The 19,125-nt window shown below is 39.4% G+C and overlaps 1 protein-coding gene across 5 annotated transcripts in view; it reads right to left on the reverse strand.

Annotated features, from left to right (window-relative positions):
- Window positions 1-1,488: 1,488 nt before the first annotated feature.
- The window catches only part of AKAP7 (A-kinase anchoring protein 7), a 93,047-nt gene continuing 75,410 nt past the window's right edge, over window positions 1,489-19,125 (reverse strand). Inside the window, exon 8 of one of the 5 annotated variants that reach the window (XM_087776822.1) lies at window positions 1,489-2,790. In XM_087776822.1, the coding sequence (XP_087632948.1) occupies window positions 2,639-2,790 (152 nt within the window). In that variant the 3' untranslated portion in view covers window positions 1,489-2,638. Of the gene's footprint in view, window positions 2,791-3,173; window positions 3,757-4,688; window positions 5,173-19,125 lie in introns of those variants that run through there. The other 4 variants (XM_087776821.1, XM_087776823.1, XM_087776825.1 and 1 more) reach the window with 4 other exon arrangements.

The following is a 19,125-nucleotide window of genomic DNA, read 5'->3' on the forward strand; positions in this document are numbered from 1 at the left end:
AAGGTATTTGTTCTGGTGCGTGCAGCTCGGAGCGTCACACCTGCCTATATGAGGTTCAGTCTCTATGTATCTGCATTCTTCAGTGCTCATCTCGCAGCTCCATACAAGAGATTTATGCTTTACTTTGGCAGCCAGGCTTCACTACCAGCGGGGAAAAAAAAAATAGAGAAAGCAAGAGGAAGGGTTGTCATAAGAGAGTGAATCCAGATGCAGGATTTTTTTTTTACCCTACTTTGTTTTCAATTTTCAGTAAATTAATAGTGCTGTCTTGTCAAAACCAGAAATAAAGGCTATGGTTAGCATTTTAAAAGAACATGAATGGTTTAGAAAGAAAAGCCCTGTTGATTTTCATAGGTCAAAACACCTGAAAACCAAAGATGGGTTTTAGTTTCTTAAACACAGGTATCCAGTGTCTTTTTAGAGGCTCTGGGGTATCCTCTAGCCCACAGTTCCGGATCCAGAAGAACGTATGTCTCCTGTAGGGTTTGTGTCATGTTTGCCAGACCCATGCCAGGCCCACTCTAGGGCATCTCAAACGATACTAGCTGCCTATGCTCAGGCCATTAAGTCCCCTATATTTTATTTTTTCAGAGCTGCTATTCTTGATGACATCCATAAGAACTGTGAATGAGCAGAGTCTCTAATAATCAGGCCACCTATCAAAGTGTCTGGACATAAATTCAGTGATTAATTTCTACAGTTTTACTTGAAAACTGAGAACAATGACTGCTACAAGCTGAACAATATAAAAAGGCACTTAATCATGGTAATGACATGTATGGAGGAAAGGGAGATGACAACCTGAGAGTCAGATAGAATACAATAAACTGTTTTCCTAGCTGATTGCCTGGTTTTGCGTTGTCATCCGCAAGTTGGATCTAAATTGGTTGATGCCATATGAATAGCTATCTCTGAATGAACTAGTACTCAGTAATGTTCGATATGATGAAGAAACTTCTCTCCTCAGAAGGAGGAGAAACACTTCTCAGCCTATGGACTAAGGGAACAAGCTGGTCTCAGACAGTCACTTGTGCAGGGATGTATAGATCCACTTGTGAAAGTCTGGTTTTTTTTTTTTTTTTTTAAGCTCCAGGGATGATTGCAGATTTTTTTTAAAAATTTTTATTATTCTAGAGCAAATTTGAGACTACTCATTAAACTCAAATTCAATTTTTGGTGTTGAAGAGTGGATATAAACCTCCAGGAAGCTCTACGAGTACTTCCTTCTAAACCCATGCTGCCCAGGATATAAATGAATCCCTGGAGTTTCACGTGTTGCCATTTAAAACAATGACTTGGGACTGGCTTATCTGCATGAATTTCTTCACATGATTTCAGCACCCAAGCTCTAGATCAGTATCTTGGCACAACACTCGTAGTCAGCTTAATGGTCTGATTCATACAAGCGGTGTTTCTCTCAATCCTGTTACTTGCAAGTACTTAATTTTATTAAAGTCCATTTGGAGACAGGTGAAAACATACATAGAATGCAAAGGAAAAAATACTTTATTGTGAACATGGCATGTATGAGACGCACTTCAGAATATACTGTTATATATCAAATGAGAGAACAAAAAAAGCTCTGACACATGAGATAAATGACCAGTGCTTGAGACCAATGAAGAATATGCACACAGCTGTTCTAACAGCACAATTCTGATACCAATCACAGCATATATTATATAGCTTTTTTGACCAGAGGCAATTTTAAACAACGTTTATTAAAAAAAAAAAATGCAGATATTGGACCTACTCCTGCATTGTTGTACATCCAAAGCTTCAGTGAATCTTGCAGGTGTGTGGAAGGAACAATGAGAGCAAACTGACACCCCATCTCAGGCAGCAGAAGGTAGAGATGGAGGAAACATTAGAAACAAAAGACAAAAACACTGTTCTACAAAAGTAAAAAGGCAAATATTATCCCAAGGAATATTATTATTTTCACAAGAAATCTTAATTGCAGCATCCTGACTCCATTAAAGCCAATGAGAGTCTCCCATTGAGATCAGTGGAGCCTGAATTTCTTTCTGAAATTTAAAACATTCTTGCATTAGTGTAAACATCAGCAGAAACAACATGTCAGCATCTATACAAGTATTCAAGTGCTGTTTAAAAAAAAAAAATAAAAACCAGACAGTGCTAACCAGAAATGCCAGTACATATCCAAAAGGCAGATAATTAAAAGTTTTTTTTCAAATGTACATTTTAAAGTATTTAAAAGCATCCATTTTTTAACATTTATATACCATTGCGAGGGAAAGGATCTATAAGAAAAATCTGAATTATTTGCAATGACAAAGGAAGGGCACAGTGTTTGCTCAGATTTGAGACCAGTATTTTTCCACTTTGGAATCATGACATATACCGGCACATTCAAGCGTGTTCCAAAGCAGTGCTGAGGAGTGGCTGTACTTCATCATTGTGAAATATACTCCTTCTGTGCAAGTATTTCAGCATGATTCCTCATGAGCCATTTACACCCATTCATATTTTCAGTAAAAAAGAAACAGAAAGGAAAATTTCTTGAAGAAATATTTTTTGTCTTTAAACAACCCAGTGAGATTTTACATTATGACAATTTACAATCATGCATTTGGAGATCCAGAGTCAATACAACTTTTCCATTTACTGTTAAGAGTTAGTTGTGCCTGTCTTCAAACAGTTCTTTCCTAATTTGCATGCGGATATCAGATCTGGATAACAGCTCCTTTATCTGATTCAGTCTGGATAACAGGGCCTGTGTTTCTCTGTGCAAAGCTTCCTTTACTAAGTCTGCTTCATGGCTCTTTCCTAGAGGAAAAGAACAATATAATACATTTTATAACAAGTAATGTTGTTTAGAGTCATTAATGTATGAAGGTAAAGAGATCGTATCTGGTTTGGACAGTATTAATTGCTCAGCCTTTTGCCCATACTGATTTTTTTTATAAAAAGGTACTTTGTCAAAAAAATATAATTTACATCAACAAATGCTACCAAAAGTAAAGAACAGTACAGTGTCACATTTAAAAGCAACTCCTGCCATATTACATACTGTGTAATAGTATCTGCGATGAATATCTGTAGCGGTAATTTTTAGCCTGGGGTTGACTGCTGTTGACTAGGAAACAGCATGTGCTCTCACACGGAGTAAGCAGCCCTCCGGCAGTGCCAAACCCTCGGGCGAGGGGCATCGCTTCCACTTATGGCAAGGCCTCTTCCACGGCCATTCATGACAATCCGAAAGGCAAACGCAAAGGGTTCAGTTTCTTTTCAAAAGCAAGGAAGGGATTTCTGGTAGGAAGAGCCAGTGAAGACTGGAGCTGCCTGCTTCACCATTCTTGTCTTTTTTCGACCGTCCATCCCTCCCAGCATTCAACAGATTTTCAGCAGTGCTGGCACTTATTAAACTGGCAGGCAGAGTCCTTCGATTCAGAACAAACTTTTGATAAGAGACTCACAAAGCAGAGTGCCTGTCACCCAGCACCACTTAGCAAATTTCAGCAGGGAGCTGGGATATGTTTTTGTGGTTATTCTTGGTGGGATATTTGCTCCTGGGTTTTTTGCACAGTGCTCACTTGCTGTTATCATTGTCGCTCTCATTCTTACTGCTGCTGGCTGCTTCTTCAGTTTTCATGGGGCTTCCATCAGTCTGTCTGGTTTTGTTTTGTGTTTCTTCTAAATATTGCTGTACAGCCTTCAGCACCGCGTTCTCCACCAGCCTTTTGCTGAGGCTCACCAGCTCTGCATCGTCTGGCTCTGCTGTATGTTTTTCACCTATGCGTCACAACAGACAAGAGAAGGGATTCATTGCCATGGAAAGACAGTAGCCGTAATTGTATCAGGAGCCTCTGACTCAGCTGGATTTTAAGTTATTAGCTGTCTCTTCCTGATTGTAAACAGTAATTTCCCCCTCCTCAAGCTCTGAATCAAAAGTGCTTCATGAAGATGCATACAATACCTCAGATCAAAAATATTTCACTGCTCATCTTTACCGTAACACTCCAGCAAAAGCCACTGGCTAACACTATGAGCACCCACTCAGCTTCGAAGAGTAAGCGTGCAAATTTAATTTCTCCTGGCCAACAATCACCTGTGCCATCTGGGCAAAGATGAAGAACATGGCACATGATAAATTTACATTTTGGCAGCGTTCTTAAATTTAGCTGCCCCTGTTTTGAGGCTTTGCTTAATAAATCTAAAATCTTCTACCTATTTATTCACTGCTTGTAATTAAAGAGTTTCTTGTGGGAAAAATGACTAAAATACTCTAAGCACAGGTTAGAATTTTTTTTTCTAAACAAAGCATAAAACTTGGAAAAACCATATATGCCCTCCCTGCCTCTCTTCTGTCTTCTGACTTAAAGCTCTGACATTGAAGGAATGCAAGTTCCAGCAGCCTATTCTTAGATATCTGCTGATAAAAGCAAGAAGCTGGCATCTCTCTGCTTTGTTAAGAGGTCACGTGAATAAACATGTACAACGAAGTGACTGCATACATAGTGAGGATTCTCATACATCATTACACGTATTTTGAAATTGTACTTTTCCATGAATCATTTCCCTAATAAACTACATAGCCTACTACGGCATCCTCCTTTTATGAAGAATGCAAGCCAGGAAAAGCCAATTTTATTGTCCGATTTCCACTGGCCATGTAATTCACCACTTTGCCATTTCTTGCACTAGATAAATAACTGTTTCCCCTCTGTCTGTATTTAAAGTCTGTACTTTTAGTGTCCTTTTCTGGAGTTCGCATTCTGCAACCAGTAATAAGAGGCTGCTTAGTCACACACATCTGGGGAAAGAGAGACCATTGTATCCTCTCAGCACAAAGCTCTGTACTGTTCAATCATCTAAATTTGCTCTTTTTCATATAAGTAAATTTATTCAAGTGTGCTAGCACATATAGATTATAACTATAAAATACTTTTATTAGTCTTCCTAGTGGATTGCACAACCCAGGAGTGATTTCACTGGTAAAACATAATTCATATGGGGATTGGAGGGGGAGAGGGAGAGGTAAACAAACCCCTTTATTTCCAGAGGCAACGCCTTTATTAGCTGTCAATATGAGCATCCCCCTCCGGAACAGCGAGACAGACAAAACTCTTCCAGTGCTGGGCCTCCACAGCACTGTTGCTGTGGGGAAGGAAAACTGCGCTCTCCAGCTGAAGAGTCATCCGACTAGACCTGGGCAAAGCATTTAATTACATTTTGGAAACAGTTTGGAAAAATACTCTAAAAAAATATTTAAAAAGGCAGATATGGGAATAGTTTTGGTTAAAATAAAGTTAAAAAAATAAGAGAAAACATTAAAAACAGGTTTAGCATTTCCAAAAAGAAACGTTTTAGGTTAATATATGAGTCCGAGGGAGGCACAGGCACTATTCCCAAAACCACTCAAACAGCTACATGCTCCACGTTCTCTGGCCCGCTGCTTACCATGTTCCTTTGCTATCTGTAAACTCTGGGTTTAAGTCTATCCTTTAACTTACTTCGAGGAGGGACTTAATTCAGGCTCTTATCTCTCAGGAGACCCAAGATACATATAAGCAGCATCTCCTCCCAGCTTTTACGAATTGATCCCACATGCCCCATTGAATGCAGCCCTTTGATTCCAAATTTCCTTTGCTTTTATTAAAGATGCTCGACAAAATGTTTGGGTTGTCCCAGTCTATTTATTCACTGGGGAAAAAAAAAAAAAAAAAAAATACTGTGGTTTCCCGTTAGACAGCTTCTTATTTTTCAGAACTGCTAGTGAATCACAGAAACTGTTACTCACACAGCTCTAATGATCTGTCCACGCAACTCTGAACAAGATCAATGGGAAATACGGTGCTCAGCCGCTCTGACACTTGACCCTACAGTACTTAATATGCAGAATATGACTAATCAGTCACAGAGGCCTCCAGATACCACAAAACAGGAATGATTATATTTACTCAGAACGTAATTTTACTTGTAGTACATTATATATTATTCTTATAGTCTAAAGAAGGACAGACCTCTTCTCTCATAAATATTTTCTGCAAAACAGTTCTCATTTACATATATGTATAAAATCCATATATCTACTATTGCATTTAAAACTTCAAAGTAAGTAGATGATAGCTCACTGTGTAAATTTCTCAAGCATGAAAAAAGTCAGACTGCTTAAAATGAGCCTTTTAAAAGTACAGTTTACATAGCTACAGAAGAATGTTTTGGTTTTTTTTTTTTGTTGTTTGTTTGTTTTTAGTATTTTGAGACATTCATGGCTCACCAACAGTCTGGAGTCCAGTCTATAATACCTCCTAAGTAAGCTCTGCATTCCCACTGGGAAGACATACGTGGGACCTGACCGACACGTGCATACGAATGCGTGCACATCCCTGTGTGAAGAGCGCCCTTGGATTTATCTGTCCAGCCACCTTGGTGGACCAGCACATGGGGCTATATGATTCACTCATGCTCTGTTCATATTCTCAGACTCCCTGAATAGCAGTTGTGTGAGTGTCTGTGCAATGCTGAGGTTCTTTGGCAAGGTAGTTGCATACTATTGTATCATTCCTATTCATGACTGTTGACAAAAAGAAATAGGTCACGTAATAGTAACAGGTATCGATCATCTACATTTACTTGAGTATTTAAACACACGTATATGTCCTTTTTATCTCTCTCTCTCCATGCTGCACCTGCTGCTTGCCTACTTCTTAGATGTATACAATTACCTTGCAGCAGGCAAATACTTCTTGTATAGACTGTCTCACGTTATAGGAATTATCAGAGTATCAGTAAAAAGACATTGTAGATATGAATGTTTTAGATTTAAAAGGGAGGTTTAAAAATTCAAAATTGCCTTGTTTGTAAGCTCTGCTCTGAAAAGGGAACAGATACACCACATGCACTGTATTTGCATCTATGCTGTGCCTCTCAATACGGACTGTGTCACTACTTTATTCCTGTGCCTGTGAATAAAAAATTTCCACTGCCCTCTCCTGCATGTAGCTCAGAATAAAAATGAAAAAACCCCTTTCATTTTGTTTATCCCAGAATTGTCTTCTATAATTTTCAAAAGATGAAAACAAATTCATACTCTGCGAATGTATCTCAATGCATCCATGCTAAGCAGTGCTTTTTATTACTGAAACTGAAGCATAGCTATCGTCCCGAAATGACCACCATTGTTTACAAAAGGGAACTATCAACTGCACAGAATTACTCAAAAGGGGCTTTATGATCCCACAGCGTGCTACTAGCAGCTATGGACATGAACCAGATCCCTGCAACCAAATGCAAGTTTGGATTAAAATTCACTGCTCTCTCTCTCTCTGCTGGACTAGGTATGCTCTCTAAGTCTACACCCTCTTACACTTTACACAACTGTGATCTGGATTTTGAAATACTGCATTGAAACAAATCAGATTTCATGGTCCTGGTACAGCACTTTCACGGTCCTGACATAGCCTGTTTTAGAGTCCATGTGGATATCTCAGATTTGGAGAGATCCAGTTACTTGGATCCCTCTCCTGTTTATACTAGTAGTCCATTTTTTTGTGAGATATTTAACTGAAGGAACCAACAGTGGATCCCTTTTACAGAAAAAGCCAGTTTTACAACCTTTTACCAGCTACACTCCAAGACAATGTTCTGCAATCCTTGCCTCATGGCCTCAACACACTAGGTTTTGCTTTTCTTTCCAACAACCTTTCATCACAACAAAATGATGCCAACATGGGGCAAATTATAAAGGAGACCCTTGGTATTTTGAATAGGTGACCTAGACTAGCTGGGAAGTCCGTACTCTGGCAGCAGAGGTTACAGTCTGCACCCTGGGGAGGGCCGTGGTTACAGACATGACTCCATCTACCCTTTGGTTGATCAGTTTTCTAATACTGTTTTTACAAAATCTAGAAACAAAAAAACCACTCAGGCAATCTTTCAAAAACTAATTGTTACGAAATTCCTTCTGAATGCTGGAAAGCTTCATTTTTCTACTTACACAGTGCCTCTGACTGACACCAAGAGGGTGAACCAAGTCACTGTTCCAAACACTCAAAGCTTTCCCAAGACTCCCTTTTTATGGCGACTCCTCAGTGGCTCCAACTCATAATAATCCTTCACTATAACATAATTGATTATTATCCCCTCCATACAGGGGCAAAAAGCTTTGCTGCTGTGCAGTATAGTGGGACTGGAAGGAAGGAGACAACTACCCTAACTATTGTTGGACTAGGAAACCTTCAGCAGATGACTACCAATTATTTCTGCATAAGGTGGGGTGAGAGAAAACAAAGGCCCATAAAACAAACGCCTGACAGATTTCAGCATGTGAATTCACACAGTTTGCAACGTCAGTGGTTGTGCCTTTATCATGGTTCACTATCTCTATGTTATCAGGAAAAGACCTAAGAGGGAAGACATCATTTATACTCACAACTCCCAGGCAGATGTAGGCTATTGCATGGCTGCCATGCCCAGCTGCAGCCTGTGGAAACATCTAGTTTTTGCCACACTAGACCTTTGTGTCTGCAGAGTCTGAATCAAAATTAAATTAAGTCTCATTGACTTCCATGGGAATCAAATGAAGTTCCCACACCTATATACTGAATTGTGATGTCCTATGCATCAGACCCATGTGCTGAACATTTTCTTTACTGAGGACTTTCAGCTACATTTGGTAGGCCATATATAAACAGAACTCTAGCATTAGAGAAATACCACCCCACCTCAGCCTGCAAAGACAGCGAGTCCACAGTCTGTAATAAATTGAATAACAAGCTATAACCAGCCACCAGACTGTATGCTTCCCACCCTTGCAACAGACTGTGAATGAGCCAGCATATTCAAGATCACGGTTTTGAAATAATGAACATAAACATGAGCATGTGCCCATATCTAATCAACACAATAAGCATAGACAGGAAAGTCACAACTCTGAACATTTCCTCGTTAATTAGGAAGGACTTCCATGAAATGTCTCTTGAGTGGTCACTTAAGGAATTGGCACAAATAAGGGACTGAGAGGAAGGGTGAAATTATAATCTCATTAGGACATGATGGTGATGGCATTTGTGCTGCTGGATGTTCCCACCTGGTGTTAAGCAGCGTGTTTAGTTTAGCTCTCCTCTTGGAAATCTAACAAACTTCTTTAGTTTTACATATGTTGCTCTGTAAATACAGGACCGTCTAACAAGGCAATACAGGCAATACCAAGCTGTCCTTTGCGCTGAATACATGGGTTTCTAGTTTGCTGGAAAGACTTTTTTTTTTTTTATTTGATTTGGCCCACCATGGGAAAAAAACACCAAAAATAGGAATTTCTAGTGAAGAGGAAATTAAGGGTGTTACAGCTATTCAGGGAAAATGGTCCTCTTGCCAGTTGCAGTGATGACAGCGGGAATACTTGCAGCTCCCTTTGAGCCGGAGGCTTGGCAAACGTGGCAGAAGTTTGTTTTGTTTCAGACAAAACCCTTTGAAGCTCAGTGATTGAAAATTTCTGACCACCTCTAACTGTAAGTGGAGAAACAGGATGTGCTCTGCTAAACCTACACTTACTTCTACGAGCACTGAAGGATGCAATGCCACAGGCACCAGCCTTCAAGAAAATAAAAACAGTAACTCAGACTCTGCTCCTGGCAGTTCTGTTAAATATCTTGGGTTATTTTCCTATTAAAAAGACACCTGCTGACAGAGAAATTTCCCGACTCTCTTAATGTAGTTTAATGCTTAAACTTAATGAATTTATATATAAGAAACAAAGGTAACGTAATGGCTGAAAGAAAGAAGATGGCTTAAAAAGCTGTGAGTTTTATTCGATTTTTCTCACCAATACTCAGGTAGAGAAAACAGCCCAAGTCACAAAAGTGGTTTTACATAACCACAGGAACATCCACTGTGCACGCTGACAGTGGGAGAACAAAACCAACCAGGCAGATTGCAATAGCAAACATCCAGGCAGAATTATTCACCCCCCCTTCACCGTCCACAGCCCTGCCGGGTGCTAGCAGCTCGAGGGAACCGGTGAACAGGAGCCGCCTGGGCCAGCAGGGCCAGCGGGGAGAGCAGGAGAGTTCCTCCTCCCTCCAGGACGCAGCCAAGGGGGAGCCTCCTGCTGTTTTCAGAGCCCGAGAGAGAGAAACCAGGCTTCCCGGCTTCCCAGGGAAAAGCTGAATGCTGGAACAGGTCAGACCCAGCAGTCCCTCATCTTCAATGGCCCTCCAGAAATAACACTGAGAATGTAATGCACTATGGGAGACAGCGCAGGTTGCTCCCCCATCAGCCTTGGTTGCCAGTGACCACAGACAGAGCTGGATGGTCTTGAAGGCAGAAAATCACCCTGCTAGGTCACTAAGCTGAGGCGGGGGGGCAGGCCCAAGAAATGCAGCAGCTAACCAAAATAGGATATACACAGACTTTAATTGCCAAAGTCCAAACGTGTTGCCAAATCCTAAAAGTCCCTGCTTATGGACCAGTCAACTGTGAAAACTGAACGTTTACTCACAACCGTGGTAAGGGAAGTAATTTAATATACATTCACCTTTTGTTTCCTATCCTTCCTATATTCTCTGTCAACTTCAAATTCATTTCTTTATGATTCATCTGTTACTATGCAGCTTCCAATGGGACACTATTTTGGCTGAGACATCTTTGTGCTATCAAGTAGACTAAAAAAAGCAACTTTTTTTGGACTCAGACAGATGTTAAACAAGTGTTAAGAAGTGAATCGTAACAAGCTGATCCTGCATTGTTGCTCCTCCTGAGCTCCAAAAAAGACTCCATACAAACTCACGCTATCAAATAGTCTCTCACATAGTACGTGTCTTTCCTCAGGGAAAGCAGTTTTGAATATATTTGTAAATTATGGAGAGAAAAGTCAAATTCTCATCAACACACATTTTCATTTAATTATTTCAACTGCAGTAACATGAGTTGTGAAACACAGCTGCATACTGCTTGAACTGTAAAAGGAAAATGAAATCTTGTCCAACAAAGATGAAGAGGTAAGTGTAATTGCAATTCAAGAGGATGTCCAACAGTGTCCATAAAATACTGTAATAAGGTGCAATTTTTATGGAAAAATGTAATTTGCAAGGTGTTTTTAACATCTTTGTAATCACACTTAAATAGACCCTAAATATAATGGAAGAAGGTTACAGTCACCTCTTTTGGTAGGAGCATCTTACATAGGCTTGAACTGGTAGTCTAACGACATCCTAAGGTTGTCAAAATAGATGGGTCTAATCCCTTTCCCCCAGGATCTTGCATAAAGGAACTGAACCCACTTCATCAGCTTCTTGGGCAAACCATGAAGGTATGTATTTTTGAACATAAGAGTAGTATTGTTGCTGCCTTTCATTTAATGGATGAAGCCTACAGAATGTGACCACATTTGTTAATAGCTTTGGGAAAACTAACATAACACCCTTAAGTCAATTTGACTATAATTTAAAAAAAAATTATAAAGTACTTATGGCATTTCCTATCATAATCCCCTTTATCTATTATATATTTTGCCTTAAGTAATGTATTTAGCATTATTCTTTCTTCCCTCCTTTTTGTTTACCACATAACCTCCACTTTAAATGTGTTTTTTTAAAGCTAGAGTTTGACACAAGTTTTCACTCTGATTTTATGAGATGCAGCTGTATAAATGTTCACTGCTCTACCACATATAGGTTTATGAAAGGTTTGTAAACATGAAATTTATTTTTGACACTTGGAAAAATTTGTTTATGAAAGTTTAGACCTCTCTTTAAATGCTATGGCTCTGAACTCACAAAACTACTGCTCAGGTTCTTCTCCAGGCCAAGCTCTTCCTCAACTTTAATCTCTCTCTAAAAGCCCAAATATACTCACTTGCAAGAACAGTGAATCTTGATGTCCAAAGAAAAAATGTTCAGGTAAGGTAAGCAACAAATTCAGACACATTTTTGGTCATAATAAATTGCTCTGTATCATAGGGTTTTTGGTCACCTCAGCCATATGAAACCAGAGTAGCTATAGTTAAAGAGTTAAGAATGCTGAAGGTATGACTACAGTTCACTTAATCTAATTCATGGGAATCTAAAAATTGTTGCTAGAGCATAGCATAAAGAGACCTCACTTAATGAAATCTGTGGATGAAAAAAATTGAAATGTCACCATGTCATAAAACTAAATTTAATGCAATCAATCCTTCACATAAAATAAGCAGACTTTATAATCTAGGACAAGAAAAAAAAATTACAGAATAAGAATACTAGAGGACAACACTCATTTTTTTCCATCCTATTTTCTTTATGAATAGTGTATCTTAAGTTGATGAACAAGTACCCAGTAATCAAAATTAACATTATTCTTGAGTCTGCGTCACCCTTAGAAATCAAGAATAATTGAGTTCTGATTATGTGTTTAAACCAGTGGGCCTTACTTTCACACCCTTCCTATGCTAAATATCACATAGTTGTAAAAGCATTTTCTTTGTGAAACAACATAAAACTCCTTAAGAACATAACCAACATTTCCCTACCTAATAGCAACACAAGAGTAAATTCCCAACAGCTCTTACACTGCACTCTAGCAAAATAATAACTCCCTCTCTCTCTTCCCCCATATTTCTACTTCCCCAAACTCAGTGAGTCAAAGCCTATTCTAGCAGCACTTCAGGGAAATCAATCCAGAAAAACACATCTGCTATGCCAAAACCTGAACTAATCCTCACAACTTTTAGCAACTTACGCTCTGTACCGTAACGGATTGCTCATTACTGTGCCTTAAAATTGATGGTTCTCTTATCTTTTCACTCCTTTTTCCATTCGCAAATATTGGTATCTCTACCTACACAGTATTCACAATTCCATCCCTTCCTCTTCAGCATCCTAATAATTCTAATTCTGTCCAATTAACATCAATGGAGAACTGCTTATTTATGCCAGCTAGTCTTCCGGTCCTTTACTTCTATCAGGCTAAACAGTTCTAATTTGGAGTTTAATCTTCGTTTCTTTATCTCCTCTTACTTTAAAGTAACATTTTTCTCAGTCTTTCTCCAACTCAGAGTAAAGGAATAAAGGTTGGATATTCATGCCAAAAACAGTTTTTGCATTTCTCTTCACTACAGTCAGAACCAACTGTGAAATCAAAAGCAGGTATTTTTAATTCATTCCAGCTAAACGGCAATGCATTTTTTTTCCACAGAAAAGTTCTCCCACTTCTATGTTTGGCTGCAGGAGCCAAGAAAAGTTCATTAAGGATGAGGAGAAGGAAGGAGATGGGCAATGGCTCCCCTTAAGAGCAAATCGTATCCTTCACGATTTTGACATTTCCCGAGATATGTAAACACATACGATAGCTGCATGGCAGAATGTTTTAACTCCAAGAACGCAGGTATAGCTATACATCAGAGGGTTATGCGCTGTTACCTCATGGGGCACCGGAAGTGGCAACCGTGAGCGTTTGAGAATTAGCCTCACAGCCTGGGTGCAGCACCATGTTGATCCAGCTATTCTACAGCTCGTGTAGGAGCTTATACTTGGACACATCTTACCACATAACGTGTTTTTATCCAAAGTCTAATCCTGTAATCTCTTCTTATTTTATGCCTTCTATGGAGATTATGGCTAAAAAAAAGAACCAAGGGAATGAAATTCATCTTTCAAAGCAAAATTATGAGCTTCATTTGAAATGGAGTTAGTATCATTAACTTGTGCTGAAGCGGGCATTACAGGCAATGCCTCCCTGATCTGGGCCATGTTATATCAAGCCCCCTGTCTTCATTACACCTGGCCCTCCTTCCAAATGTTTCAGTCTAATTATAACAGAGAACACACACAAGGTGTGAACAGGGCACACAGGTGGGATCAACAGAAAGTAACATTTATATCATTAAATCAGAGGATCAACAGTGTTTCAAAACACACAAACCCTACACCAAATTTCATTTTAACAAGGTAATCCCAGACTTCAGGAGGGCATTCAGTCACTAGAACTCAGTCACAGGTTATATTTCATAGAACTGCAAGAATAAACTTTTCATTTTGTCCTGGAAAAACCTCTCACATTTTATTACTATGTGTATGTGAAAAGTAACAGGGGAGCTGAAAGAAGAGAGGAAGAAAGGAAAACCTTTTTGATTGCATTGGGCTATACTGGATGGTAATGGATTTTTAAGACAGCAAAAAATGTTACTCATTTGCTGATTCTCCTCAGCCACAGTAAGTGCTGCAGAAAACACGCCTGATACTTAATATGTTTTTGTTCAATCCTTGTGCTTTGTACTAACATGGAAAATTGAATAAAATGCCATTTAAAAAGTTATTGCTGTGACGTGAAACAGAACGAGTAACACAATAATAGACCATGGCACAAGACATTTCTCCTCTTATCAAAAGGATCCAAGTTTTCTAGCAAGAGCAAATGAATTTGCCATGCCTGAGGATTTTAACTCACAGGGAACTCAGCAAGTGCCCACATGAAGTTCACCTGAGAATGGCAGATATTCAAAGGGATTAAGTCATCAGCAGAAAAGATAAAGTTAATGGTGGATTTTGAGATTTTGGGGGATTGGCATCCAGGGGAAGATATCTAATAAGGAGTGAATTTTCTCTATACCTATTTAGAACAGCAATTCCTAAGGTTCATGAGAGTTACAGGCAGGGTCAGGAGCCTGACTAAAGTTCAGCTGTGTATGCTAACATCAGAATTACAAGTCCAAAAGCATCAACTATTGTTAAAGTTTGGCAGTGCCAAATCTATTACTGGTACAGTGCACTTTTAGCTATTTAAGGCCCAAGGACTTAGTCTGTAGTCAAATGTTTATCAATGGAAGGCATCTAAATTTCAAACAATGTTTCTGGCTTCCAGTCCATTTTCCTTTTGCTAAGGCAGGCTAATTTCCCAGCCCTTTCTCTGTGCTAACTTCCACAGCATATACAACCCTTTTCCCATACCCTGAATTCCTCTAAATCTCAGTCTCTTCAGTCAATTCTACAGTTCAAGCTTATAGAAACAGAATCACTCAAATTTTAGGAATCGCAAAAATGATTAGGTATGAAACATTACTCAACCAGCTGCTGAACAAAGTGCCAGTATGCCCTATTACAGTACTTTTCAAGATATCTTATTTTCCACTTTGCTTTTAATAATTCCAGAAATAATAACAGACCACTGTCACCTAAAGGACAACCCCTCACTAGACCAAGGACCTTTGTTTGCCTTGTTTTCTTTGTTTGTCTGCATTCATCTGAAAATCTTGGTCACAACACTGCAAAACGTAGAGACTCTGCAGTCCAGCATCTGTCACTGACAGGAAGCTTTCCCTGAAATATATACAAAATGTTCTCTCTTGCTCTTACTTCACATGATGCAATAGACGTAATCCCATGCTATCTTAACAGCTGCTTAATCATGTTAACCAGTTCCTCCTCCTGCCTTCTGGCTTTGTTGCCTTTTTTTTTTTTTTCCCAAAACTAGCTAGTTCCTACTCTCAGAGCACATGGGCTGTCCCCAAGATAAGAGCTTTGCAGTTCCCCTAGGCATTTTCTGGAAGTGCAGCCTGGGCTCCTACTTTGTGTTTGGAGCATTATCTTCCTTTGAAAACGTAACCCCCTCCTCCAAACTTCTTCCTCCTCTGCTCCATGATTGTGTCTCTTGAGCTTCTAAGACAAAAGTTACACGCATCTTTCCAGTGCAGATTTAGCTAGCACTGCATGCATGCCATTTCTGCTAAAGGTTGTAGGTCTGGTAGCACAGTATCTTGCTGGAGGGGAAAAAGAGACAGGGTTTGGGTTGGGTTTTTTTTTTCCTTCCCAGAGGTGAACCTTTTCCATAGATGAAACATGTTTTCTCTGCTTTTTCAGAGGACTGAGTACAGCCTCCTGATCATTCCAGGTCAGTATAGAAACGTAAAATTTGAGAGTCTGATTATTTGTCTAGATTTTGGTTTCTAGGGACCTTTAATGAAACAAAATAAAATAACTTATTTTCTCTTTCTTAATTATATGGTATCTTTAAGCGAGGCTGTGCAGACCAATTTTATAATTTTTTTAAAAATTTTAATATTTTAATCATTTCTGGAATAAAGGTTAAAACATGCCTGCCTGCTTCCAGGAATACCACTCTCCGTTAGAAAACAAAGCACTCAATTAGCTAGCATTAAGCATCACAAATAAGACAGTATAAGGGAAAAAAGCACATTTAAAACATCAGGTTAGGAAGAAGTAGACAACTACCACATTTTGGTTGTGTGATACTTTCCCACTCCCAAGAGTGGGATTCTATTTCTGTAATAGACGTTTCTTCCATATGTTACAATTTCTACATTGTGAGTGGATCCACTCTAAACTCACAGGGACTAGGTTACAGTAGGACTTGTCATACAGCAACACAATAGGTTGAAGCAAATGAGTATCGTCTCAACTGGGGTAGCTGTTCATATATAGTAACAGAGAACAGTATTTCATGTTTAGCATGTCACGCTTCTTTGGCTGTAACATGGATTTGCTCGCGCATCACTTTTGAACAGAGAAGGAAAATTCAACTTAGGTTCTATGTTGACGTTAGACATAACACCTGTCCTCACAGTAACATGAAAAGCATCTCTGAAACCCAACATTTCATACAGAGGTACCTGGCTATGTTTACACAGGTGAGCTCCACAATGCCAGTACTTGTTCTTTGGCTATGAGGCCAGTTAGCCCAGGGCAGCTCAGGTCCACCCTATCCAGCTCTGCTAGCCTCTGAAATGGCATGACTGCATCCAAGCTGCCTGCTGGGACTGGACTTGGGTTGGTGCTAACTCCTAATCAGTGCTCAGGACTTGCTGCAGAAGGTGCCCTTTTGCCAGGGCCAGAACTATGCCAGGGTCATGGCATAGGCAAGGCAGTGCCAGCGCCCAGGCGCATCCCCAGACACCCCTTCGTGCAGGACACAGGAGTCCAAGACACGTAGAGCCGTCTGCAGAGCCACGGTGTGTCTGCAGGTAGCAAAGCTGAGCAGTACATTCAGCCAAATTCCGCATCCATGAAACACTTACTTCTGTGGATTTCTACTGGCAGAGGTTTTGACTCGTAACTCCAAAGCAGCCCAGCACAAATGAAAACAGAAATATGAACTAAAAACAGTTTCAGAGAGTAATGCAGTAGTAGCTAGAGTAACGCATGTGCCAGAGGACAGGATTTGGCTTGCAACTCCAATAAAGCTGTGGAACAACACAATTTCCAATTCCTCTTCCACTACAATGAAATCCTACTGCTACAGTTCTGATTTAACCTCCAGAAATAAGGAAATGGAAGGATAAAATTCGTAACTAAATATTTAGACTTTCCAATGCTTTCTACTTTTCAAGGCAGGTCTCACAGCACTTCAGAAAACCATGCTGCTCCTTCTACCGTTTGGTGAGTAACAAGTGGCACAATTTGTATAGTGAGTTGAGAGGCACTGTGCCAGAGTATACATAAGACTCAGTAAGCTGAGAAAGGAGTACATAATAACGAACATGAGAAACAGCATACAGGGATTTCCATTATACAGAATAAGGTATTTGGATGTTGTCCACTGGGAATATAGGGCAGCTTTTAATACTATCTGATAGCAACGGCCTGTAATTTACCCTTTGGAAATCAATAACAACATAATGTTGTAGCCTTTGCCTTATTCAATAGTATGCTAGGGTAAAGCAGGCAGAGTTCCTCCAGAACCCAGTCTGACTTTTGCTGTGGCAATGGTGTTACTAAGATAATCTTTAAATATCTTAACAGCTTAAAAGACAGAATATCACACATCTAGGTGTATATGGGGTGAATACAAAACATGTTCCGCTAATGAGCAATAATGTTTAACCTGCATACTTATAAAAGTATGAGAAATCTAATACAACACTTCCTCTTCTTAAGTGGAACACGTGCATACAGGACAATCAGTGAAATTACTCTCTTCAGTTCACCCAGGAGATGTTTATGCATGTTTACTTTGTCTTTTGCCCTTTATTCTCCCTTTCAAACCCAACATGGGATAACAGCAGACACACTGCTTAAGCAAACTAGTGTAAATGCAGAAAATTTAAAAGTGTTCTTATTTTCCTTCCAGGCTCACTCTTACTTTAAGAAATCATGTTGGAAGTCTCCTGCAAGAGCAGACTACCAGCCTGATTTTTAATGCCTAGGGCTGCAAGAACAGTATTTTACCTGGACTCCTTCCCTTGCTATGTATGTACTTACAAAGAGGATTCCAGATGGAGTTGGCAATTTGTTGGCTTGGCATCTGAACCAATCTCTCTGATATTATTTATAGAAGGTCTGCTTTTAAATGGGCTAGCTGATATTCCCATCCATCTCGCTGCAGCCCTTGACCCCAGGGACTGCCAGCGGACTGTCACAGCCGTGACTCTTGGCAGGCCGGGTCCTCGGTTGGTGTAAATCAGCACTATTCTTGCTTACTGCTGCTAAGGGTTTCACTTGACATTTTCACTACCGCTTGATTCATGCCCCAGATAATCTGTCTCACTTTCACGGTTTTACTTGTGTGTTTAGCAAAAATCCTGAAATACTGCTAGCTTGCTTCTAATTGAATGTTCCAAATGAAGTGTCCTTTTAGACAGCTTCCAAGCGCTGCAGTACTAAATGGTACATTATTATTGAAATTATTATTGAAATCATTACTTTTAATGCATATAAACATTATTAAAATTCCCAGTTCGGTTACTGTACCTTGGAAATTTTTCCTGAGATTTTATCACTACCAGAAAAGTGTAATTTTTATTATACAGAAATAAATTTGTGGGCAAAAGCAACATGTATTCTTATTTATGTTATGTTGCAAATTGATAGACAATACTTAAATGACAACTACTTCCCCTTTACAGAAGATGAAAGGCAAATATTACCCATTACAGTATTTTTAAATAGAGTTACTTATTTCTATTCAAGTTTTTATTCTAACTTTATGCTGGAGATTTACAAAACAAACTAATTGCATTTGAAAGATTTGGCCCTATGAGAAATGGTATTCACCATTCTTTGGTCTCCACTACTGTTTGGTTTTCTGAACCAAGAAGCAGCACAACTTGGAATATTAAATGCAATTTTCAGCTATAATCTGCCACTGCAGCTGGTGGCCCACAGAAATGCCCAGGGCTATTTGAATGCTATTGCAGCAGAACTCGCTCATATTCCAAATCATTGTAAAGCT

The sequence above is a fragment of the Nipponia nippon genome, unplaced genomic scaffold, assembly GCF_047370975.1.
Source record: "Nipponia nippon isolate SJK-2023a ecotype South Korea unplaced genomic scaffold, ASM4737097v1 scaffold_4, whole genome shotgun sequence".
In the NCBI taxonomy this organism is placed as follows: Eukaryota; Metazoa; Chordata; class Aves; order Pelecaniformes; family Threskiornithidae; genus Nipponia; species Nipponia nippon.